The sequence below is a fragment of the Aulonocara stuartgranti genome (genome assembly GCF_965226115.1).
Source record: "Aulonocara stuartgranti genome assembly, chromosome: 12".
NCBI lineage: Eukaryota > Metazoa > Chordata > Actinopteri > Cichliformes > Cichlidae > Aulonocara > Aulonocara stuartgranti.
Genome location: NC_138948.1, coordinates 33,577,060 through 33,604,345, shown reverse-complemented (window position 1 = coordinate 33,604,345; position 27,286 = coordinate 33,577,060). Strand labels below are relative to the sequence as shown.

The 27,286-nt window shown below is 39.8% G+C and overlaps 1 protein-coding gene across 1 annotated transcript; it reads left to right on the top strand.

Annotated features, from left to right (window-relative positions):
- Nucleotides 1-6,613: 6,613 nt before the first annotated feature.
- Nucleotides 6,614-26,724, top strand: cds2 (CDP-diacylglycerol synthase (phosphatidate cytidylyltransferase) 2). Its single transcript, XM_082554059.1, has 13 exons — nt 6,614-6,835; nt 12,441-12,583; nt 13,598-13,694; nt 14,405-14,502; nt 16,587-16,726; nt 18,060-18,118; nt 19,203-19,285; nt 19,399-19,486; nt 19,658-19,726; nt 20,545-20,697; nt 20,970-21,089; nt 21,340-21,443; nt 24,800-26,724. Exons 1-13 carry the CDS (start codon nt 6,764-6,766, stop codon nt 24,936-24,938), a joined length of 1,365 nt encoding a protein of 454 aa, XP_082410185.1. The 5' UTR covers nt 6,614-6,763; the 3' UTR covers nt 24,939-26,724.
- Nucleotides 26,725-27,286: the final 562 nt, after the last annotated feature.

Sequence of the window (27,286 nt, the reverse complement as noted above, 5' to 3'; positions counted from 1 at the left end):
AAAACTACTTGTCTATTACAATGTTAGTTTTCCTATATTTCAGTTAAAATGTGTCTTTCTGCCAGCTAGTGTCAGAAAATAATACTAAAATACAATATTATTAATACTATTACTATAGTAATTTTTAGGAGTGTTCTGGTGAAATCTGGGGATCAAGCAACCACAAAAAGGGTCTGAACTCACCTATGCCCCAAACATTATGTGGCATGTTTTAACTTTGCAGAAAGGTTTGAAGCCGTGCTGAAAGAGATGTGAGCTATTAATGTCCCAAGGTTTATAAATTAAAGTATCACTCATGGAAACAGGTGGCACATAAAATGGCCTGTAAATGGCCTGTATTTATATAGCGCTTTACTAGTCCCTAAGGACCCCAAAGCGCTTTACATATCCAGTCATCCACCCATTCACACACACATTCACACACTGGTGATGGCAAGCTACATTGTAGCCACAGCCACCCTGGGGCGCACTGACAGAGGCGAGGCTGCCGGACACTGGCGCCACCGGGCCCTCTGACCACCACCAGTAGGCAACGGGTGAAGTGTCTTGCCCAAGGACACAACGACGAGACTGTCCAAGCCGGGGCTCGAACCGGCAGCCTTCCGATTACAAAAATGAAAGCAAATTAATTTCTGCAACAACCTCAAAAGCAATGCAGAAAGCCACAGAGTCCCACTGGAGTATATTCCTATTCCACTTTATGCTGAACAGTCACATCAGCTACATTTCCATCACAAATATGTGCAAATGTATAAAAATAGTGTATATGATGGATGCTAAAACGATGTGCTTAATGCCCCCCACCCCTCCGCGACTGACATTTGCTCCTTCTATGCCTGACACTGAAGCTGACACGTCATCGACACATCCCAGCTGACAAGGTGATGCTTTTATTGTTTACACATTAGCTGACACGTATGTACACATTATTTCTGTAACTCCATGAAAAGCCTTCCATTAAACCAAAATGCTGCAGCAAGAGTACCAACAGGGACTAGAAAGAGAGAGCATATTTCTCCCATACTGGCTTCCCTTCATTGGCTCCCTGTTAAATACAAAATTGAATTCAGAATCTGGCTTCCACTTACAAGATCTTAAATAATCTTATCTTAATGACCTTGTAGTACCATATCACTCTATTAGAGCGCTTCGCTCTCGCACTGCAGGCCTACTTCTTGTTCCCAGAGTATTTAAAAGTAGAATGGGAGGCAGAGCCTTCAGTTTTCAGGCCCCTCTTCTGTGGAACCAGCTTCCAGTTTGGATAAAGGAGACAGACACTATCTCTACTTTCAGATAAGGCTTAAAATTTCCTTTTTGCTAAAGCATATAGTTAGAGCTGGACCAGGTGACCCTGAATCCTCCCTTAGTTATGCTTCAATAGGTGTAGGCTGCTGGGGGATTCCCATGATGCATTGAGTGTTTGTTCTTCAGTCACCTTTCTCACTCACTATGTATTAACAGACCTCTCTGCATTGAATCATATCTGTTATTAACCTCTGTCTCTCTTCCACAGCATGTCTTTTATCCTGTCTTCCTTCTCTCACCCCAACCGGTTGCAGCAGATGGCCCCGCCCCTCCCTGAGCCTGGTTCTGCCGGAGGTTTCTTCCTGTTCAAAGGGAGTTTTTCCTTCCCACTGTCGCCAAAGTGCTTGCTCATAGGGGGTCATATGATTGTTGGGTTTTTCTCTGTATGTATTATTGTGGGGTCTACCTTACAATATAAAGCACCTTGAGGCGACTGATGTTGTGATTTGGCGCTGTATAAATAAAATAAAATCGAATTGAATTATTGTAAGGTAACACCTGAACTGCCACATTAAATACATTTTTTTTTGTGGTTTCAGTCCGTCATCCTCAAATAAGAGACCCATCAGAGAGGATCTAGTTAAAAGAGGATCAGCTGTTAGAAGGAAAAACACTTGTTGTTGAATTTACTTTTCTTCAGTTTACTGTCTACATCCAATGATACGACTGCCTGGCTCCTGATTACCCTGATATTTATCTCTTGGCTCATCTCAACTTCTGCCTGGCCCAGAGGTAAAAGATGGATGGCACCTGCTAACACCGGCCCACCGGCACAGCTGTCAACAGCAAGAACTTCATCACAGCCCAGGACTGTTTTCCCCCCAGCTCCTGGGCTGTAGTCTTCTGTGTGAGTACGAGTGTGTCTGAGAAAAAAAGAGACAATCAATAAAAGTGTCAGAAAGCAGGGGAAAGAGCAAAGACGAATGATTTTTCTCCCAAGTTGAGGATTAGATGAAAAAGGAGCATGTATTAGTTTCAGGAAAGCAATGTGATACATCTTGTATGGGGCAATCAATAGTTTTACATCACCATCTTACTGCATCAATACAGTCAGTGCGCTGAGGTTAACTTAGCCTCTGCTGGAGGATTTCTTATCACACATCTACCCGCAAGTGCATCTGGATCTGCAGAAAGAGTTGACCTCCTCAGCCGATCATATTTACTACAACAACTTCAGCATATTTTCATGACATATTCAAATATTTGTACCTTCATACTGTAAAAAGTTTCATGTCCAGGTGTGAAAAATGGACTATATTAGAAAAGTATTATGACACAGGAAAGCCTGTTCTCAAGGTTCTTCTGCAGGTAAAAAGACCTTTCAATTTTTGTTTTCCTGTTATACTGCATCACAGACATCACACTGGTGCAGTTTTGCCATGGAAACTATGACACATCCCATAATACGGATGCTCACATAAAAAAGTAAAAAGAAAAAGAACATTTTATTATTGAATGACCCAACAAGATTACATGTGACTCGATCTATGGTGCTTTATTATCAGTATATAACATTTGACACTTGAGATTTTAGAAAAATATGATTAGTTACTTTTTTACATGTACTCGCAGCTGCCTGGTTAAATAGGAACTGTTAGCATAAAGCTCGTAAAGTGAATAAGAATATTCAGATAGCAAACATGCAGATTACATGTTTCCCAAACTGGAGAACTTTGTCTTTAACAGATACATCATTCAAATGAATAAATAACGTGATGTACAGGGGCACATGGGCAAAATGCAGATTTTAGCTCATATAAATAGAAGTTCTTGTAATCTTGCTATATAAATACAATGCAAAAATTTCAATTTAATGGAATCTGGTCAAATAAAATTGACCTGATTTGTATACTTTCAGATTAAACCAAGCACATTTTCCTTAATGACTAATTATTTAAATGAATAAGTCTTTGATTTGATATATTTCAATTGGATTTTACTCAAAATTATCGCTTCACATTTAATTAGGGTGAAAAATTGCTTTTTTGAGTGTAGGCAGAGGTGCACATCTGCATCAGGTGAGGAATGACCTTTAAAAAGCTATTGTGCAAAGCCCGTGCTGCAGCTCAAGCTTTCCTCTCTGCATTCTGAACTCATCTCAGCAGTGACAAGAGGAGCATCGTGACTCAGCACAGACCTCTGTGGTGAGGAGTAATGCAGAGAGCGTGTCAGAGGGCTGACTTATTGAAAATTCAAGAGTTTTTGATCAATGTCCCCGGCAGCTCTGCAGGCCTGTGGTCCACGGGTCCGCCTGTCCAGCCGTCCTTTATTTGGCTGCGATGCTGCTCTGTGCGTGCTGAGCTCTGTTGTCAGCAGATTCTGTTGTTTGTGGAGGTGCATACATAATTGACCCGCTCGCCTGCTCCTCCTCCGCTGCCCTCCCGAGCCCCCACCCTCTGAGATAAAGCTGTAAATGCTCAGCAGTATACAGCCCACCTTCCCTGCTCTGTTTGCTGGGACTCGGCAAGAACGTGATTACATTTCCTCTTTTAAGTGAGTTAAATAGTGAGATACCACACTCCTCAGTGTCCTTGTCACCGTGTGTGCTGACATCCTGAGTGGACACTCAGTTGGTGCGTGGGTTTCACAGACACACAAGTTTTTTTAAATGTGCATCCCAGTTTTCAATTTCACAAGATATGGAGGTAAAACATGAAACTGCTTTCTGCAAGCTCAAGATGGACACTTTTTATTCCTTGTTTCCCTCTCTCCTATCCCCCCCCCCCCCCCCCACCACCACCACCACCATGTCTTGCCCCCCCCTCTCTCTTTCTCTCTCTCTCACACCATTGCTATATATAGACTTCTGCATTGCAGATGTCCCAGAGCCCTGCAGTTCTGGAGGAGCTGCTGAAGAGTCCCAGCCAAAATTTGGGCTGCCTGACACAGAGAGGCCAGGCGAGCGGAAACAGCAGACTGGCTGTGCACCACAGGAAGGGCGACAGTCGTAGCATGACAGGAACAAACACAGTAACACGGCACATGTGCAGCGAATGTCCACGGCAACACTCTGCACCAAGGATAATGCCCTTCACTCGCCCACCCACCCTTCAAATCACCGCAGTCCTAATCTTTGGGTGGGCGGGTGTGTGAGTGTGTGGTGTGGTGATTTTCTGAACCATTTTCCTTCTTTTAGTGATTTGAGAGAATTTCTAGGTCACAGCTTAATTTAAAAAGAAAAAGGATACACAGTGAATCATTAAACTTTTTTTTTAAACAGCATGCTCTCCTTTCCACAAGTCATGGTAAATGACTGCAATAAATTTAGATCAGTTTAGATACACACATCAATGGTGCATCTGGTAAAACAATATATCCGTATAACCATACAAACAACAACAGATAGAGCATGAAGTGAAGCAAGGCAGGCGCTGAAGAACCAAATGCCACAAAATCAATACAGAATTTAATGACTGAGCATCGATCATCAACACACATCATTAGTATTGATTAACAAACAGAATGTCAGTAAAATGAAATGTGTTGTATTTCTGTTATATTCTGGGATACTTCAAAATATTAGACATAAAAGATACTTCATCTAGTCATGGCTAAATGTTATTATCAACTTTCTTCCACAATTGTGTGCAATTCTATTCTATTCTATTCTATTCAAATGGAAAAACAAAACAAAACAAAATTTGGGCTGCACCGCTTGTTCCACGTCTGCTGCAACAGCAGCGAGCCATTAAGTATTTATAAGAGCTGGATGTCGTCAGCTCCACAGAGCTGAAACGCAGGCACACATGCTTCCAGCGAGCGTTTGCTGCCACTTGGTGTTAAAGGTGCAAATTACAGATAATTGTAAAGAGGTGGAAACTGCCTTACATGTTCTGTCTAATAGTCCTCTAGACATGAGTCTGTCTCTGTTTTTGTTTGTCTAAAATGGACACACAGTGTATGTTCAAATTCTGTTTTTCTTTCAGATTTTTTGTTGTTGAAAAAAAGTTTGGAAAATGCTAATATTTGCGTAAGATTGTAAAGCATGGTCATTTCTTTTATTGTTAAACATTTTTTCCTTTTATTTTTAAGTACCACCCTTTTCTGCAAAAAAACAAAAAACAAACAAGAGCTGCATTTTTCACTCTACAAGCCTTAGATAGCATGTTAAATGTTAACACTCATAGCAGTATCAATGAAATAAGAATGACCAAGTATGTCTTGTTTGGAAGTGTTGGCAGGAGAAAGTGTCTACTCTCTAAAAACAGCATGGCAGCATTGCTTAGGTTCGGAAAGATGCCCTTAAACCCTATTTGAAATTATTACTACCAAAGATGGTTGTACAAGCTACTGAGCAATGGTAATGTACTTAGTTTTTTACACATTGCCACACTGGGTTTTGGCTTAGTGTTTGTCAAATAAATAATGACAAGATGTAATATGTCATACACTGTTATTCATCTCAGTTTGGATTTAGATCATTTTAATTAAGGCTCAAATATTGTTCCTCTTGAGCTTTTCGTCATCATCATTATTAATTATTGTTAATTACATCTGTGGCACTCTAAATGCCATTCACAGTATTTTTCTTGAACATAACCCACACCTTAAAATGACATCAGGGAGTTCTGCTGGAAAGGTCAAGCTAGCCCATATTCAAGTAAACATTAGCTATAATTTCACAATAAAAGCACACACGAATATCCCACGAATGATCCTTTTAAAAAGAACCAAAATAAACAGGAAAAAATTAAGATGCCAAGTTGATGTATTCTACAAATCAAATTGTGAAAAGTGCCTCAGTCAAAAAATAAAAAATGACTGACCAAACCAGTCCAGAGGACCCAACAGACCGACGTTACTGTTGTTAACTACAACTGGATTGAAAAAAACAAAAAAACAAAAACAAATCTATGATGTGACTTTTTTTTTACAAACTGGGGTGAAAAGGGAAATTGGAATTTAGAAGAAACAAATAGCCACATTTAGTATCAGCTTATCATGGATTCATATTGCAGTCGTACAATATGCAATACCGGTATATACACTACATATTTGGGCAACATGAAACAACATGAAACTTCCGGATAAATCAAGTTAATAAAGCCTGGAGGTTTACCAGTTCATGTTGAGAGACGTTTCAAGTATTTCCTATAATCTTATTGTTAATATTTTTTAAAGACTGTCAGTAAAGACGAAAGAAACATAAAGAATAATAAATGGTCAGTTTCTTGAAGCAATCCCGAAAGAGTTACATGTTGCATGAATTGTAATATTACCATTAATATTTATTCTAAAATAAGATTCTTTAATGTCATGTTAGCATTATGTTGGGTAGTCAATATGGAGTTTTATTTTGAAAACAGGAAGTGAATGATCGTGAATTGGGTGGAAAGTGTTGTTTGCAGAAATTTAGCTAGGAGCTTAGCAGAGGAGGTGTCAGTCTCCAAAAAACAAAGAGGTTGTTTGTGGGAGCCGCAGGACCTTCGCTGTTGTCGTCAGGTCACGACCCGCTAAGATGGCAGAGCTGAGGCACCGTGGACCCAAAGACAGCGACCCTACGTTTCAGCAGCAGCCGTCAGAGGACAAGGTAACGTTAGCTTGGACTCAGTCCTGCCATTTAGCGGTCCTGACGCTAACTAGCCACCGAGCGATTTGAAATTCCCATTACACTGTGACTGGTGTGACTAAGAAAGGTCATGTTAGAATGAATAATAAGGCATGTTTAAGTTTTACAAGGCTGTCGTCAATTTACTCTTATAACCACATCTTACAACGTAAAAGCTGTTAAAAGCATCTGAAAGACGCTATACAAACCATCCGCCAAACTACTCAAATTTTAAACTTGATTGGCTGGTGGTACACACCGTCTTCCTGTGTGTTCGTCCGCTGCGAAAACAACAGCAAACCAAATGCAAAAGTTAAAATTTCATCGATTCTGGAGCTGCCCTTTTCACCTACGTTATGCCGATGTGTATAGCAGCTGGTCTTGTCCAACAAAAACCCTTTAAATACATTTGAAGACGCTTTTTCTTGAATGCTAAGCAGTCTACCAGAAAATCCAAAAATAATAAACTTAGATTTGTAAGGCGTGCTGCAAGCTAGCCACATACGCCGTTGCACACAGAGGTAAATAAGCGATGAATGTCTCCATGTTGGCCCTTTATGAGCTAGCACCGATGCTAAATGTTCAGCAGCAGCGTTAAGCTAAACGTTTTATTTTGTTTGTGTATTTATTTATTTATATTTGTAAATTTTGGTTTGATATGACCGATAGCGATGATGTTCGCGAGCCCTGGTAGGCTAAAGTGTTTAGTAGCTGTAGTTACATTAACAACCACTGCTTCGCGTCGTAGACTGATGGGTAGCACGATATTATAATTAATCTCTCTTAACAAACTGTTATTAAGCTGTTTCAGTCAGTGTGAGGGGAAATAAAAGCAACATTTATGAGTTCAACATGGACGATGCGTGGCATTGAATGAAGAAAGGGGCGTGGTGATAGACGTGTGGATATCTAGGACGAGATAATTACAGAAAATTGGAGAGTAGCTGAAAGCAGTTGGAGAAAGTAGTGGAAGCATTAGTGACATCCTCACAGCGAGCCACACAGGCTAATGTAATTTTCCAGGGAAGCGCACTGTGACTGGTTTAACGTGTTCTTTATTATTTACTTTTTTGCCATGACTTGTTTAAGAGCAGCCTACCTCATGACCTTGAGCTTGCAGTTGTGCAATCAGGTGAATAATTTGTATTATTTTCGATAATAATAATAATGCTACAATTCTGATACAAAAGTATCCATTTTATGTCCACTTCTGCTGAAATAAAAGAAATTGACACTGACAATACAGAATACCCAACCAGATTATTTGCAGTTAACTATTTATCAGTAGTTTGCCTGAGCAGAACCAGGGTTTATTTGAAAAAGTCTAGCTTGGTGGAGGCGCACATGTGGACAAACATTTGTAACTCTGTGTAATATCACGCAGTTTACTAAAGAAAAAGTTGCTCTAAAGACAGTTATATTAGCTGATGAAATTACTTTTGTTGAGGTAGTTTTATGGTGGATTGCATAATTTGAAATATAGTGAAATTCAGTTCACAAGCGCATGAATGCTTCAGTCTTTGATTAGGTTACATAACCTCATGGTATAGCTGCAGTGTCTTGATGACGTCAGTAGAGTTAAACTGTTTGATCACAGTTGTCTACTTTGGCTACTTTCCAGCATGGTGAAGCTAGATCACAAGCCTGCACTTTTGTATCTGCCTCCCTGTGAAGGAATCGCTTTCCTCTTTGCACGAAAACCATAAGATCCAAATAAAAATGGCCTTTTATGGCTGACAGAAGCAGCCTTTTCTAATCAGTTAGAGATTAAAGAAAAAACAAACCCAGATGTGCAAGACAGCATAAAAGGGAAGAAGTGTTTATGTGAAAGGAGCGTCTATTTTTAACTCAAGCATCCTGAATGACGGATATTGTCTCCATAGAAACCAGGAAAAGGAGAATGGGCCTGTGTGTATGTGGATTCTTGTGTGTGCTTCTGCATTCGTCTCCTGGGTTTTGACTTCTGGGTGGCAGTGCACACTAGTGACTGTTTCATATAATTTGAAGGGAACTTAATTAAATTTTCTAAGTCTTATAAAACATACAATGTTTTTTAATATATATTTGGCTGACTTGTAACAAACATGATGCAGCCAATCAGGGAATCACTATTTTGTTCACAACATTAACAGAAACATGCGATCCTCAACCTCTGGATTAAATCTCTCTTAAAAAGCTTGCAAACTTAACAGAGCAGCGTTTTGTTATTAGAAACTTTTCTACTTGAAGTTCTTGCTCACAGGAACTGTTTATCTTGAACCAAGTTTTTAGTGTTAATATGGTGGTTTGAATAACAGAAAAAGTAGGGTTACTTACCAAACTCAGATACAGAGACCTTGGCCTGGGGCGTGGGCAGATGGAGAATATCAAATTAGAGGAGCACTGGTGTGATATTAGTGTAAAAAGCTCAAATAAGTCGTTCTTGCTCTCTAACTTGTGTGTCTGTGTGTCTTCAGTGTTACTTATAAGTATTTATTGCATCTAATAACCTGTTACAACCAACTCCATTAATATTATTTGACTTCATTTGTCTCCTGGATGCTCCACTGCTACTGTAACTTGTATGAGGAGCAGTAAAATGAGGTGCACTTAGACTGAGATGAGGAAAGGAGAAACTGTTATGACTTTAAATATCACACAGTGCTGAAGTTAGACTAGAGAAGATAAATTCGCTGAATACATTTTTAATACTTTTTATTTTGGTCCTGTTTTCATTTATCTTTTAACTGATCATTCAGATTTAGTCAATTTATATTCTAAGATATATTTATTTGCTGCATTTTCTTTTATAAAGTTACCAAATCCGTGTTTTGAGCCTGATATTGTTCATGTCTCGTCCTCACTGTTTTGGCAGACTTTATGCTAAGGTATCTATATCTTGTCTGTGTGGCTAAGTAAATGTAGAACAAAGTGAAACTGAATTAAATAGAACATCTCACCAACATGTAACCAAACGTCTCATCATGCTAGTTCATATTGGACTGATATCAATATTTGAGTGATGCATGCCTAACAAGAAGTATTATTATGTATTAAAGCCGGAGCCCGACTAATATAATATTTGGTGATGTAAACGTCCAGTATACGGGCAGATTTTTTTTTAAAGACACATTGTTATTTGTTTGTTTTTAATCTAATAAATATCCAGCTGTAGTATGGATTATTTGCCAAATTGTGAATGTGAGACCAAGTGGGCGTCACAAAACCACGTCAGCCATCTGCTGGGTGAATCTGATGTGTCAACTCCAAGCCTTATTTGGTCACCAGCAGCAGAGAGGGCAGCAGGGGATGAATGAGAAGTGAAAGAACAAACTGCCTTAAAAAACCCTCTCTATTATTGGCACAGGAGCTCTAACCATCCATATTTTTTAGCATTGCTGCTATGGGGGGATAAAGATCAGTCAGTGTTGTAGGCAGGCCTTCATTAGCAAACAGATGGTTTTGAGAAATCAACAATATGGATGGAGATGATTTGGAGCAGTGTTTAGCCTCCCACACACGACTGTACACTGACAGTCCATTAATCATAATATGTTCATCTCAGATGAAGCCGATGCTTTTTTTTTTTTTCCTGCTTTTTTTCCACACAGGAAAGCAAAATTTGTTGTTCGCTCTAAACCACTTCTCAGAAAACATTGCTCTGTTGCTTTGTATTTCTCCTCTTGCACAATAACTCACTAACGGACATTTAGTATCCATCCATCCATCTCTCTCGGGAAAGAAAGGGGATTACGCTTCTGCGGTGTGTGTGTGTGCGCTACAGCGAGAAACGGTAACATCTGCAGCACAAAGTTTGTTGCAGAAGTTTGAGTGAGAAAAAGAAGAGTATGTTTATAGTGGTAGCTACTGCAGACGAAAGAGAGTCTAATGGACCCAGACCAGAAAGCTAGTTACCAGCCACGAGCCAAACTATTGTTTATATTATTCTATTTTATTCTATTGTATATAGTATTTTATTTTATTGCATTCCAGTGTTTTCTAATTTCTGCTACATAACTTTGCACTTTTGCTGTAACGAAACACATTTCCCACCTGTGGGACTAATAAAGCTTATCTTATCTTATCTTATCTTATCTTAACTCGGAACACTAAGCATTAGCCAGAGGTATCTGTACATCGGAGCCGGGGGATCTGGCGCTAAATCTGCCATTCTGATACTTACGTGAACATACAAAAAGTATGCTTTCGATATGGAGGGAAATATGTCTCAAAGTGTTGCAAATGTGTTACAAGCAATGATTTGTACATATTTGTTTCACACTGGGACTGAAACGCAGCTTACATTTGCGGATCTGTGTGAAGCTGACAGCTTTAAATTAGTCTCAAAACTCCATGTGGGCATGCGATGTCATCTGCGCGTATCAGGCGATTCGTCCACATGTATTTAAGGATTTGCGAACGAGCGAGAGACACGATACATGTAGTTTTGGACACTTGATGCAATTTTACTTTATGCTCAGGGCTGGATCGTTGATTTCTGCCTGCGGCTTGATGAGAAAACAAGATGACAGCACACTGAAGTGGACTGAAGTCATAATTGCATACAAATAGTTTTCATGATTATTTGAAAGTGGGACTCAAATAGACCTGCAAAATGATGTTTTATTTGAAAGTAAGCCTGCACACGTCGGAGCTGTTTTTTCCTCTCTTCTCGTTTGTTAAACGGATCTTAAAAAGTAAAAAAGGTCTTATTATAAAGACTTCTTAATATTCTTGCATTAAGTATGTAATAGTAAGCATTATCCTCTCCATATTCCATCCGTCCATTTGTTACACACCCACTATCACCACAGACACACACACACACACACACACACATATGCGGCTCTTTTTCTCCTAAAGCAGTAGCCTAGCATCACTGTTTTTGTTTTTAAATTGTTTATTTTTGATAGTTTTATAATACATTGGTGCTGTGTGAAGATGGAAAATATTACAGATGCCAGCAGCCAACAAACATCTCACCTATTCAGTTTTTTTTTTTTTAAGTTTTTTTTATTTATTTATTTTTTTACTGAAACTGTTGGAGAAGAACCACTTCACTGTTATTTTGAAATTGTGTGGTGTTTTCACAACCACCACCTCACCTCAACCTGAGTAACTGGCAGAACTGAAAACATCTGTGCAGGTTGACATGCTGTTAGTTCTAACCAGCCTGGTTTTCATGCAGTAATGGTAATAAAGTGTTTGTGGGGTGGGGAGTTTTTAGAGTTGCATATGTTACCATTTTGGGTAAAGGTGGTGTTGGTTTTTTTTTTTTTTTTTTTTTTTTTTTTGTCACATGTGTCACAAATGTGTCATATGAGTGTTGGGCAAAAAGTACCAAGAGATTACTTACCCAGGTATTTTATCGCGTGATCACAGCACCAGCTCATTGCTCCTGTAAATATGTAAAAAAACAGACATGCATCATATTCCTGGATAGCTCAGAGAGAAAAGGTAAACTCTCCTAAGTTCATCCGTGATCTATGATTAAACAGCACATATCTAAATGTTCTGTTATGGTTATATTAGAATAGTTGTTTTCCTTCCCTTTCAGAGCCAAATCTTCCATTTCTTCAAGTTCTTCTCTGTTTTTGTCTGTTTGCAGGGTTCGGACAATGAACTGAAGGCAGAAAAAGAGGGGGTGTCAGACAGTGAGTCCAAAGTGGACTCTGGTGTCCCAGAGGTGCCGGTCCCTCCTGACGACACCCCTGAGGTTTTAAATAAGGCGCTGTCTGGACTCTCTTCAAGGTATGCTGAGTATCAAAGGAAATATAAACTGCAAGCTGTTTGCAGTGTGTTTTAAAGCTATGAACGTAAAGATGCGTCCTCTTCCTAGGGCCGGAACACGCTCAGTCTTGTTTATTGATATCGAACACCCCCAGTGTCTGTGTACTGTGAGTTGCTATGCGCTCATTTTAAACCCACCTACCTAAACAAGAACCCCGGGTTTTTTCTGGACTGCATGTAAGGCTACGTCCACACGTACACGGGTATTTTTGAAAATGGAGATTTTCCGTTTTTTTTTTTAATTTTTTTAAATTTTTAATTTATTTTTTTTAAAATCCCGTCCAGGCTGCTAGGAACATGCCAAAGCAACAGTTAGCGATATATTTCTATCCGTGTAGAAATGTTGGCCAATCAAAAGTCTAGAAGCCTGGGTGGGAAAGAGTAAACAAAGATGGCGCATAGAACTCAGTTCTGCTTCTATGTGTGGAGGGACAGTAACTGTGTTGTATATGTAAGCATTTAAACATTGCAGAGAGTAAAGTTAACAGTATTGTCTAAGTCCGCTATTGTAGAAATCCATTTCACCGAAACGATAACGTGTGACGTGAAAAAGGCGCACACCTTTGACGCTGCGTTTTCTCTGTTTTCCTCGTCCAAACGTAAATGCAACAATGGAGTTTTTGAAAATCTCCACCCTGGCAGGAGTTTTTAAAAATCTCTGTTTTCAGTGACCGAAAACGCCATTTACGTGTGGACGAAAGGTGCAAACGCATAGAAAAATCTGCGTTTTCAAAAATACCCGGGTACGTGTGGATGCCAAGCCGCGTTGCCACCGTGGAGGTGTCATGATTCATACAAAGGAATTCCTCGTCACATATTTGAATGATTTTGGCCTTTTTGATAACATAATATAAGTAAAAGTTTTGGCCCAGGCTCTTTCAGTTGTGCTTACGTTTAAAATACAACTCGCTTGTTGCTTTTTAAATTTTTTTGTATTGTCATTTTGCCAGTGTCATGTTTATGTCTTTTCTTCAGATGGAAGAACTGGTGGGTGCGAGGCATCCTAACACTAGCCATGATCTCCTTCTTCTTCTTCATCATCTACTTGGGCCCCATGGTGCTTATGATGATTGTGAGTACAAACTACTGATTTGTCCTGCTTGACTTGACTTGTCATTCCACTTTTAGAGCCATCGTTTGTGATTTGAGACAAATTAAGCTTTTTGATACAAAATTATTTCAGTTAAGATGAATCGTGTTACGAATCAGACTTTTTCTCACTGCGTATATATAGAAGACGTGTTAATGTTCAGAGCTACTCTAAGCAGCGCAGTCAGTTTATTTTTTAAAGAAAATTAAAATCATAGTATTGTGGATTAAAGAGGATCCAGTTTCTCGAATCATTTGCAGGATAGTTGGCTCCGTCATCAGGGAATACCCTGAAAATAGGCCTGTCAGCCATTTTGTGTCAGTAGGACACCATACTGTGTCACACACACTGAGTTGTGCTCAGGGTTTTTCCTGCACAGAGTATTTGGTGCCCTGCAAAGAGGTTTAACAGAGCCAGTGGAGAATCAGCAGTGTTGTAATAATGATCTTTATTAACTAGTTTTGTTTATTGTGGTCTTATTTACACAAGTGTGATCCACAGTGTTGCTCATCAATACATTCAGACTATTGGACTGTGGAATATTCATCCATTTCTGTCAGATAAAGTAACCGGTATCTTCTACTGTACTTTGACTGATCTTGCCATGTTTTCTGTCACCCCAAAAGCCCGTTCTGGTTTGTCCTATCAATATTTTGCCTTTGTGCTGCTGACACAGTGTTTTATCTACGCAGGTCCTCTGTGTCCAGATAAAATGCTTCCAGGAAATCATTACCATTGGTTACAGTGTGTACCACTCCTACGACCTGCCGTGGTTCAGGACATTGAGCTGGTGAGGACACAGACACACACAGTGTTCACTTGGCAAGACAAAGAATGGGATATTAAAAGCAAATGTCCATGTTGGCTTCTTTCTTATTGTATTGTCTCATGTTTTTACTTCGTTACAGATGTCCTGAGGTTTGTTATCAACCCATTTTAAATTAGCAGTATCTTAAAGATTATACAGTGGGGCAAAAAAGTATTTAGTCAGCCACCGATTGTGCAAGTTCCCCCACTTAAAATGATGACAGAGGTCAGTAATTTGCACCAGAGGTACACTTCAACTGTGAGAGACAGAATGTGAAAGAAAAATCCATGAATCCACATGGTAGGATTTGTAAAGAATTTATTCGTAAATCAGGGTGGAAAATAAGTATTTGGTCAATAACAAAAATACAACTCAATACTTTGTAACATAACCTTTGTTGGCAATAACAGAGGTCAAACGTTTACTATAGGTCTTTACCAGGTTTGCACACACAGTAGCTGGTATTTTGGCCCATTCCTCCATGCAGATCTTCTCGAGAGCAGTGATGTTTTGGGGCTGTCGCCGATCAACACGGACTTTCAACTCCCGCCACAGATTTTCTATGGGGTTGAGGTCTGGAGACTGGCTAGGCCACTCCAGGACTTTCAAATGCTTCTTACGGAGCCACTCCTTTGTTGCCCGGGCGGTGTGTTTTGGATCATTGTCATGTTAGAAGACCCAGCCTCGTTTCATCTTCAAAGTTCTCACTGATGGAAGGAGGTTTTGGCTCAAAATCTCACGATACATGGCCCCATTCATTCTGTCCTTAACACGGATCAGTCGTCCTGTCCCCTTGGCAGAAAAACAGCCCCATAGCATGATGTTTCCACCCCCATGCTTCACAGTAGGTATGGTGTTCTTGGGATGCAACTCAGTATTCTTCTTCCTCCAAACACGACGAGTTGAGTTTATACCAAAAAGTTCTACTTTGGTTTCATCTGACCACATGACATTCTCCCAATCCTCTGCTGTATCATCCATGTGCTCTCTGGCAAACTTCAGACGGGCCTGGACATGCACTGGCTTCAGCAGCGGAACACGTCTGGCACTGCGGGATTTGATTCCCTGCCGTTGTAGTGTGTTACTGATGGTGAGCTTTGTTACTTTGGTCCCAGCTCTCTGCAGGTCATTCACCAGGTCCCCCCGTGTGGTTCTGGGATCTTTGCTCACCGTTCTCATGATCATTTTGACCCCACGGGATGAGATCTTGCGTGGAGCCCCAGATCGAGGGAGATTATCAGTGGTCTTGTATGTCTTCCATTTTCTGATGATTGCTCCCACAGTTGATTTTTTCACACCAAGCTGCTTGCCTATTGTAGATTCACTCTTCCCAGTCTGGTGCAGGTCTACAATACTTTTCCTGGTGTCCTTCGAAAGCTCTTTGGTCTTGGCCATGGCGGAGTTTGGAGTCTGACTGTTTGAGGCTGTGGACAGGTGTCTTTTATACAGATGATGAGTTCAAACAGGTGCCATTCATACAGGTAACGAGTGGGGGACAGAAAAGCTTCTTACAGAAGACGTTACAGGTCTGTGAGAGCCAGAGATTTTCCTTGTTTGAGGTGACCAAATACTTATTTTCCACCCTGATTTACGAATAAATTCTTTACAAATCCTACCATGTGGATTCATGGATTTTTTTTTTTCACATTCTGTCTCTCACAGTTGAAGTGTACCTCTGGTGCAAATTACTGACCTCTGTCATCATTTTAAGTGGGGGAACTTGCACAATCGGTGGCTGACTAAATACTTTTTTGCCCCACTGTATATTATAGCAGAATTACAATGAATCATCAGTGCTGTTTGATTTGTAGCAGTAGTGGTTTATAGTGTAGTGTAATCCTGATATTCACTATGCCAGGAAACTCAAACTCCTTGGAACACTGTTCTCCATGTACAGGTGTAAACTTTTAGCTGTCTGCAGTTTTCATGAAGAGAAGTTAGTCAGCCTTGTTGATTTATTTGTATTTGTGTTTTTCCCCCCGCTGGCATATTGAATTCAGAGTCTGATTAGCTGCTGTGACAACACCATCAGCTGCGTACATTTACTCTAACCCTTTGAATTACAGGTACTTCCTGCTGTGTGTGAACTACTTCTTCTATGGTGAGACCGTGACAGATTATTTCTTCACACTGGTTCAGAGGGAGGAACCCCTTCGCATCCTCAGCAAATACCACCGCTTCATCTCCTTCGCGCTCTACCTCACAGGTAGAAAGACACAAAGTCCTGCTGTAGATTCTGTGTTAACGTCATCATGCCAGCTGCCCACAACAAACATTCTTCCAAGTTATTCAGTAATGACTTATAATAAATGTTTATTACACTAAAACAAACTGCTGAACATGAGATAAGTGCACAATCAATAAACAGACATTAGATGCAGTTTACATTGTCATAGCAACCAGAAGTGTCAAATTTCTTTTAAGAGATGTCAGTGATTGGTCAGTCTGACTCAACAAAATGCATTTACAATCAGTAATATTTCCATGAGTCATTCAACTGTTCAAAGTTTTATTGTTGTATGCACAGTAAAGAAAAATGTTTCCCTGTACAATGAAATTGTTCCTTTACTATCACCAACAGATGCCGAACAGAAAAAGCCACATATATAAATAGAAAAAATGCTCATTTTAAAAATAGAATAAAAACAGTTATGAATACTGCATTTGATAAATACATTAGAGATGAAAGAGGAATCTGAGTTGCAATAAGCTGTGTACATATTTAGAATGCTACATCGTGTGTGTGTGTGTGTGTGTGTGTGTGTGTGGTAATTCTATTTCAGATATCTCTCAAGGTTGTTTCTTCAAATTTGGTATTTTTGGTTATAACCAGTGAATTTATATATTAATACATATCATATTATTCAGTTATGTTATTTGAGTTTCAAGTGATGTAAACTAGGACTTGACTGATTGGTGGAAGCACACAGGCATGCTTTGATGGAAAAATGAGTCTCAAGGTTTTATATGTTGGTTAGTTCAAAGCTTATTGTTTCAGTTACTATACTAACTTTAGATGTTCCACTTCCTGTACTTCTTTGTCAGTTAGTAATACATTACTACTATAGCTTCTTGCTGATGCCAAACAGGATGTGGGGAGGAAGGAAGCACCCAGACTGTCTTACCTACTAGATTTAAGGTGCAATTGAATGGCCCGTTATGACTTTGAGCACAAATGCTCTGAAGCTCGTGATTTGAAGTGACATTTAATGCAGAGTTTTGTCATCCTGTACATCTTAATGTCTTGCTTGAAGAAGCTTTACTGTCAGTCTGAAGAGTCCAGGAAACCAACAGCGTCAGTATGTCTGAGTCAACTTCCGTTCAGGCCACATTTTCTCAGATATTCTTTGCTTTACAACATCCTCTCGTTTCCTCAGTCACGTAAAAGAAAAATATTCACTGCATCCTAAAGTAGGCATGCTGTGAAATAAGTCAAGCTAGATTGAATCAGTTTGACCAAAGATGACCTTAAGGAGGTTTCCTCCTCTTTACAGATGCTGTTGGTCTGTGTGTCTTAATAAGTCGTCCTGTTGTTGCAGGTTTCTGTATGTTTGTGCTGAGTTTGGTGAAGAAACATTACCGCCTTCAGTTTTACATGGTAAGTGCTGCCCTGCATACTCCGTGCATCCTGCCTCAAGGCTACTGGCTTATTCATGAGGCTAGCTAAAATATAAACCCTCAAGTAAAAGGGAAATTGGGTCAGAGACGGATCCTGCAGAAAAACCCCCCACTAGTACATTCCACTTTGATTTGGCCATACCTAATGTGCCTGGTATTTCTGTCAGATTTGTTTTACTGTTGGCAGGTTATGAAATGTTGTTTCCTTTGCATTGAGAGCAACTTTGACCTCCATTTTGTGGAGGCCAAATCCAACATGTAGAATCATCTCCAGACCTGCTTAATCTAAGCTAATGAAAGAATAGCTGTAGTTACAGTTGAATCAATAAAAATATTGAATTATGTTAAAAAAAAAAAAGACTTCCTCAACAATCAGTGCAACATATATCTTGAATACGTCTTTGTCACAGTTCAATTCAGTTCAGTTTTACCACAACAACAGTCGCCTCAAGGCGCTCTATATTGTAAGGTAGACCCTCCAATAATACATACAGAGGAAAATCCAACAGTCTTTTTTGGTGACAGTGGGAAGGAAAAACTCCCTTTTAACAGGAAGAACCAGAAAGAAGAACCAGGCTCAGGGACGGGCAGCCATAGTTGAAATAATGTTGTCGATGTACCACAGTAAAAGGATCCAGCTGTGTGTTTACAGCTGTGTGTTTACAGTGGGGCAGGTTTATGTTGAAACACTAGTGGTCTTAAGAAAAACACCCGAATGGAAACACAGTAACAGTTTTTTTTTTTTTGTTTTTTTTTTTTGGTAACACAAAGGCTTGTAAAAACCATCTAAAACATGACCAGCAGGTACTAATACAATACAATACAACTGTATTTATATAGCACATTTAAAACAAAGTGCTTCACAACAAGTTAAAACATAACAAATATTTGTACCCTGTTATGCTCTTATAGACTAACAAGTGAGAAACGCTAGTTAAACAATCAATACAGATAAAACTCTTCTGCGTGACACTGATTATAAACAAAATTTACAGAGCCTGTGTCATTGTCCAAAAATGTATGAATTTAACTACACGTCATTGATCTTGTGCCCGTCTGCACAGTTTGGTTGGACCCATGTGACTCTCCTGATTGTTGTGACCCAGTCTCACCTCATCATTCACAACCTGTTTGAGGGAATGATCTGGTACGTTAAAGGCTCCTTATCCAATTCTCTAAATCTAATTAAAATTCAGTTATTTTGCACCTTAATGCAAATATCCATACACCTGCCATGTAAACTGTTCTTTGTGTGATCAGGTTCATTGTGCCCATTTCTTGTGTGATCTGTAATGACATCATGGCCTACATGTTTGGTTTCTTCTTTGGGCGAACCCCTCTTATCAAGGTTGGTTATTTTGAACGTTTGAAGCTGCTTAAACATGGAATGCAAATACATAAATGTTTAATGTTTTTAATATAATGTTTATTGTGAATTATTGATGCATGTAGCAAATCACCTAAAGGCTGTTGTGCTCTGTATGGTGGTGTATGATTTCTTTGATACTGGCTGTTGCAGCTGTCGCCTAAGAAGACTTGGGAGGGCTTCATCGGTGGATTCTTCTCCACCATAGTTTTTGGAATCATGGTAGGATGTGAATTTTATTTATTTATTTTTTTCCTTTTAGCTCTTAGCGGTGTAGCATTCTGTAGGAGCTGCTTGAATATGCAAAGTGGTATTTATCTCACAATGAATTATGGTTAAATGGAGTAAAATCAGCTGTGTAGGGCAGAAAAACTCACTCTCCTCATGTCATATACCAGCCGCACCTTCCTGATTTAGATGCCTGTTTAAGCTGCATCTTCTCAGCTCTCACTCTAACATCATTGCGACTGCTTCCTTGTGTGGGTGTCTGCGGTTCTAACCCTGCTGCCACCCCATCGTTTACCTGTAGGCCTCGAGGGGATCATTGTTCATCACTTCAGTTTCTGTATGTGTCATATTTCCGGGGCGTAATGAGCTCTGAAGCAAATCATTTCAAACACAATGTGTTTGTCTCAACTTAGTTAAACATGCACTCATCACAAATGTTTGTGGCTGAGACTCACGCTGAGGTTGATTGCTCTGAGCTCTGGATATCTTTAGCTTTAGCCTCTTTGGCTTTGGTAGCTTTTTTAAAATGCCCATGTTCAGCTGGGTGAGGGTGTATTAAGTGTAGTTTTATACTGGGTTTGCTGTAGCTGTTGTTGTCTCCAGTCACAGCGTCTAGTTTCCATACTAATGACACATTAATGCGTTACTGGTGCCGGCACTGTGCACATGCATGCACAAACTCCTTTGTAATTGGTCATGTGGGAAGGCTGACTGGCTGGGCCGAGAACACAGGAAAGCAGTCAGTTCTGATCTCTGTCCAGTTAGTTGGTGACAAGTGACACGATTGAAGCATAACTTTGCTCTCTTCACAGCTCTCCTACGTCATGGCTGGCTATCGCTACTTTGTGTGTCCGGTGGAGTTCAACAACGACTCCAACAGCTTCCAGGTGGATTGTGAGCCATCAGAGCTGTTTCAGCTCCAGGACTACTTCCTCCCCAGTATGCTGGAGTCTGTCACCGGATGGGTAAGATTCAGTGGCTATTTGTTGCGGTTCATCCTGTGCCAGTATTTAGGCTTCTTACAGTCCTCTCACCAACACATTAAAAGTATGCAGAGCTTGTAGAATTTTATTGAACAGCGCTAAAGGAAACCTTACAGCCTGTTACAGCTTGAAACACAGTATACAAAGTTTTATACCCACCTAGAGCAAACACAAGGCAATATCTTATTAAAACTGTCAGGCCCAAGTTGTGAGTTTCAACAAGATTGGATGTAACGTGTCCTATGTTTCCACAGACCACAGTGCGCCTGTATCCATTCCAGATCCACAGCATTGCCCTCTCCTCCTTTGCCTCCATCGTGGGACCCTTTGGTGGCTTCTTTGCTAGCGGCTTCAAGAGAGCTTTCAAAATCAAGGTATGGATGTGGACCAACAGAAACTATTCACCACACATAAGTTGGATGTGGCCTATGATTATCAAGCAGTGTTTGTGTTTCTTAAGCCATTGTGACACTTTGTTCTGGGCCATTTTTGGAAAAGAGAAAGAACCTACCACGGAGTAGGCTCTGAAAGAGATACAGAGCATATAAGCAAGGCTTTTAAAAACGCACACACGCACAGAATGTCATGTCTTTTGTAGCTTTAAGCTTGTATGTCATCTTTCAGGATTTTGCAAACACCATCCCAGGTCACGGAGGCATTATGGACAGATTTGACTGCCAGTACCTCATGGCCACATTTGTTAATGTCTACATTGCTAGCTTCATTAGGTAAGCATATATTTATGAAGTTTAAAATATAATATAATGTATTTCATCTTGCTTGTTGTCAGTCTTTGTCCTTTACATGCTCTTTATGTTGCTTAAGCAGCGTTAAAGCTTGTAATAAAACCTAGTAGTTCAGTGTAAGCTGATGTTCACCGTCTGCAAAGACTGAAGGGATGGTTTCTGTGAAGTGAGGTTGAATAAGGCACATCCAGGAGAAATTGCAAATCTTGATTTGTCAGTTTCAACTTTTGTGGATATGGTGAACGTTGCAGACATGGACCACAGCCTTACATTTAATAGCCTATTGGGCTAATAAGTAGACCAGGAACAGAAGATCAGGAGAAATGATGAATTTATCTGTGATATGAGGAGAATCAGTGGTCTTAGTGACTGCTAACATTAGTTAAGGTGGGCTTATTTAGCAGTACTGTGCAGTTAGCTCTCTATGTTTAACAGCAAACAATAACTTGCTACTCTTAGCTTTTAAAAATACAAGACAAACGCATTCACACGAAGCGCTTCTCACTCCTACTAATCTCCAATAAGGTGCTCAGTATTTACAGTAGAGCTGGGCGATATGAGATTTTTTCATATCACGATATGTTTTTTTTTAATTTCAGGCGATAACGATATCTATCACGATATAAGCCAAATAACTATATTTGTAAGATTTAAATGTGCCGTTGCTCACAAGTAAAATGTGAAATAATCAGCAGCTTGTTTTTATTTAAATATTTATTTCCCATAATAAGTTCAACAGGGTAGATGTACTTAAGGAACATGAGACTTTTTCAGATAAATAAAGGCAAATATTGCAAACTACACAAAAGGCAGCCACTAAAGCGTTTAAGTGTCAAAATAGAACAAACGAAACAGACTAAATTGTCAATTCCACTTAGAAACAAAATATTAATTCTAAAAATAAATCTTAGTTTGTTTTACAGAAGAACAGACAAAACTGACTAACTTTTGTCAATATCAAATAAACTGAGAACTAAAAGGAAATTCTCAATCTCTCCTTGTTGTATAGCTTAGCTTTTCAAACAGTTTTAACAGTTACTTTAGTCTGACAAAAGCCGAATGACGAATTAGCGCTTCCAGTCAGAGACTGAGGCTACGTCCACACGTACACGGGTATTTTTGAAAACGGAGATTTTCCGTTTTCGTTTTAAAAAAATAATCCCGTCCACACATAAAGGCAGAAATGAAGAAAAACACTGCTATGAACATGCCAAAGCAGCAGGTGGAGCTAGATTCCTAACCGTGCAGAAATGTTGGCCAATCAGAAGTCTAGAAGCCTCGGTGGGAAAAAGTAAACAAAGCTGGGGCATAGAAGCAGAACAGAGTCGTATGTGTGGAGGGACAGTAACTGTGTGTATATGTAAGCATTTAAACACTGCAGAGAGTAGAATTAACAGTAACAGTATTGTAGAAATTCATTTCACCGAAACAATAACGTGGCGCACAGTGTGACGCATGCACCAGTTTATTGTATTTCCAGACTTGCTTTCGGCACAATTTACAGTGCACGCTACGCTGTTTTTTGTCAGACTTGAAATAGCCGAAATACCTTCACACTACAGAACTTCTATGGCTCTTCCGTTCGACAATCTCTCCGGCATTGGAACCATCATCGGTTTTCTCTTCGGTCACGCTCGGTTGATTTTTCTAGTCGGCACACTCATTTCCTCCATTACGCGTTGGCTCCATTACCCGCTGGCTGCTTCCCAAACAAACACACGTGCGGCTTGGCACTTGTGCTGTACGTAACAAGTCACGCGACGTGACGCTGCGGCTGTGATTGGTTCGGCTCTGCGCTACTTAGTTTGGATTGGCTGACCTTTTTTATTTTTTTTTTTTATTTTTATTTTTTTTAAGAGGACAAGAGCGGCGAGGTCTATCGCGATAGCTTAATTTCTCTATCGAGTAAAAGTTATATCGCGATACATATCGTTATCGTTCTATCGCCCAGCTCTAATTTACAGTGTATAATCAGTATTTAGTAAAACTATTTGCATGACAGATACGGAAGTTTTCAAAGCCTCAGGCTCAACTTTTAAATGCCACTGATTCTCAGTTCTCAGTGCATACTTTTTCATGTGATTCTGTTTATTTTGAAAAGTCTCAACAGGATCTTGAGCTTTATTGTGAAAGGTTAATGTGGAAAATAAACAAGCGGACACGCGATGGTTTTACTGTCGTTGTTGCTATTGACAACACATAAAAACAGGCGCTTGTCCATCCTTAGTGTGGTTATATTAAATATAAGAGAAAGAGAGTACTTTAATAAATTAATATAGCCACTACAGTGACCATCAAAACGATGAGAAAATATTGCTGTAAACAGTTTATTTTGCGACACCACGAAACAAACGATAGCGTGAAATGAAACATAGACGTTTTTATATCGTCATATCGTTATCTCGAACAGCCCTACCCTCTTGCTGTATTTACTTTTGTTTCTCCTGCCCCAGACACCTGACCTATGAGCAGACTGAACATTTTCAGCTGATTCGTAGGACACGTTTTGGTTCGCTAAACACAGTTAAATTTTTCTGTGTGAAAACAAACTAGACAATAAAAGAAAAAAATAAACGACAAGTTTACAAAAAGAAAGAAAGAACTACAGGTGTGAAAACACTCTAAGGTGGTCGTGTCCATCATGGCGTCCAGTTCAGAGACTTGAACCAATCAGCAGACTCCATCCCTGCACTCTCTGCACATACACCCACACAAATCCTGAGGCAAACCAAAAATCACACAGTGAGCATGGATCATAACACATTGCATCACCTGACATGAATCAATAGGTCTGTGCAGTTTTCATACTGTACTGTTTATATCCTGTTACTGTATGTACAGAATAGAATAAGTCTCCTGTTACATATAAACATGGTAAAGAAAAATTGGGTGATCACTACTTTAAATGTACACTTTTTCATTTGTCTGTTAACCTTAATATCTTTGCAGAACAATTAAAAAAAGTCATACTTGATAAAAGATAAGTGTCATATGCTAGTTGGTCTATAATTGTATGTTTAGTGGTTTCTTTGCAAGTTTCTGAAAGACTCATCGTGTCTCGAATCAACATGTTACTAATCAACCAACTCACTGTATTTCCACTGGTTGAGCAGATGACCCATAAGCCAAAGTACACTGCAGAGGCCAGGCTTTGAGTCAACCCACTCCCTCCCTACACCAAACCTGCTTTTCTGTCCGCACTCTGTACTGCATTTAAAATAAGTCTTATAAGTTGTGTCCCCACCTTTTTTTTTCTTAGAAATTATTTTTAAAGGCAGTGGTTTCTGGATAAAACTTTAAGTACATTTGTGCCTAAGCATTTCTCCACCTTCTTTCAGGGGCCCTAACCCCACCAAGGTGATCCAGCAGCTCTTGGCCCTCCGTCCAGATCAGCAGCTCTACATCTTCAATTCCCTGAAGGCTCACCTGACCGAGAAAGGCCTGCTGCCAGCGCTGGAGGAGGCCGCCGCAGCTTAGAGCCGCCAACAACCACAGCTTGCTCGCCCTAAGAGGAGGGGAGAGACGGGAAAGGAGGGCAGCGGCACCCAGGGAGCCCCGCGCACCCCTGGAGCTCTGGGAAGACTCAGTGCTTTTGCGTGAGCGAGAACACATCCAAGAAAAACAAACCGAAAACCACAAAATCGACAGCCTTGGGTCATTCCATTTCATGTGGGTGTGGGAGTCATGCTTGTCTGTGTTCCTACAGTCTGTGAATCATGTTTCTGACACCAGTGTTTTCAGGTTGAGTTTGTGAATTACTGTACTTTTACACATTTCCATTACCATCAACCTCTATCTAGTTACACTGTTAAACAAAATGTTGGTTTGCTGTACATTTCTACCTGTACACACAATATCCTCTATATATACCTTATTATTAATGTGTGTCGATATTTTATTGTTCTTTTTTTATTATTTCAATGCACTGCTCTCAGCGCTGTTACTCACTGTATTCTTACTCTACTGCACCCTCCCTCTAATTTAAGGGTAATTTTCTTTATTGTGAGTTTTTCTATTTATAAATGGATGTTTTTATATTTGGTATGGTTCTATTATATCTTAATGTTGTCTTTTTTTCTTTCTTTCTTTCTTTTTTTTTAAAGTCAGGCTAAATTCACCATCGCCATCTGCCATGTACATTTTTTGTCTTTGTTTTTTTCTGCCATTCATCAAAGCCTCTCATGCTTGGCCAAATCTTTAAGACGTTATTGTGCCGAAATCAAAGGTGAATGACTAAATTAGACTTGAAGGGGACCTCTAATGCTTTGTTCCAGCTCTTGGATGGTAGCTTTATGTGATTCACAATTCCTTATATATCCTACCCCAGGCCTTGCTGCAGCTCCTCAGTTCATCTTCGGAAACGAGTTGTTTCAGCTTCCTTCCTTTTTAAACTTTGTTCTGATTGGCTGCTGCGCATAAACAGACTTTATATCACACTGAGCCAAGAATGGGGGGGAAGCTTTCTAAAGCCAGACAACTCCCAGAGATTGCACATGCACTGACCTCATGTTTGAAAGGTTAGCCATGGTTATTAATGTATGTATGTGAGTGAGGGAGGGAGGACGGGTCCACTTTAGGTCCATCAAGTCTTTGAGTTCAACTATTGGTGGTTTTGTGTTTACGGAGCATAAAAGCTACATTATCATCTTGTTGCTGTTCAGCAGAAATGATGTCACAAATAGAGCTGGCTACGTTTGTTTTACATGTTTGTTTGTTTTTATTTTTGTGGTCTGTTGCTTGTTGACTGTAAGGTACAGAGGGATCGTTGCATTATGGCTACTCCCTCTGACAGCTGGAATGTGTAACAGTGCCACAGTTAGGGTTTCTACACTGCCACCAGCTGCTTGTGCGTGCTGTGATGTCACTGTTTTTCACCGCTTGAGCGCAGCACAAACGGCATATCGATACTGACTGATCAACTTGATTTATTTGTGGCCTGTTGCCGTCTCATTGGGTGAAACTTTGGCCAATACAATCCGTTATTGTGTACGTATTGCAGTTCATTCCCTTTTCCAGTGGCGGCTTTTTTAAAAAAATTTTTATTTTTGCCACTTTCGTGTGTGTGTGTGTGTGTGTGTGTGTGTGTGTGTGTGTGTGTGTGTGTGTGTGTGTGTGTGTGTGTGTGTGTGTGTGTGTGTTGGATTTAACGATAAAATATAAAAGCTGGGACTTCATTAAAGCTGGCTTCTTTTCTGATTTCACACACAATCTGGGGATGTTTAAGGACCACCACATTGTTTTTATTAAACCTGCCACACACGGACTCATGCTCTTGATCATTTCATAATCTGCAGACAGATTTTGGTGGAATAAAGTGGGCCTTTGAGTCAGCGATACGCTGCTAAGATGCATTTGTGGGAATTGTCTGGCTGTTTCATCCTCGTCTTTTCCACTTTTTCTTCCACTGTGCTGGGTTATTAAAGTTCACAGACAGATGGAAAATTAATCCACTCAGATTACCGGTGATTGTTCAGGTGAGAAGCCTTGTAGACAAAAGACTTGGATGGTGTTTGCACACATTCATTGTTTTGTTTCATGTCTACTCATAGGACAAAACAGCAATATGAACATTCATGCAGTAGTCAGTGTAGCAGGGATATGATCATGGAGAGTAAGAAACGCATACTATTTATATTATTTATATATAAATATATATTTATGTTGTCTGTGTGACAGCATGTCTCTATGCTAGCCATACAAATCAGCTGATACAGTAAACGACTGCTTTATTTCACCTTAAATTTCCTCTGAACTGATACCCCCCCCCTCCCCCAAGAAAAAGTTATATTTTTAAGCAATGCACTTTATTGCTACCCAGATCTAGA

Bases quoted from the DNA above. Each gene is read 5' to 3' on its own strand.
- cds2 (XM_082554059.1), top strand. From the start codon at position 6,764: ATGGCAGAGCTGAGGCACCGTGGACCCAAAGACAGCGACCCTACGTTT. The intron at 13,695-14,404 runs GTGAGTACAAAC...TTATCTACGCAG, and splicing joins CCATGGTGCTTATGATGATT to GTCCTCTGTGTCCAGATAAA. The intron at 19,487-19,657 runs GTTGGTTATTTT...TGGCTGTTGCAG, and splicing joins GGCGAACCCCTCTTATCAAG to CTGTCGCCTAAGAAGACTTG.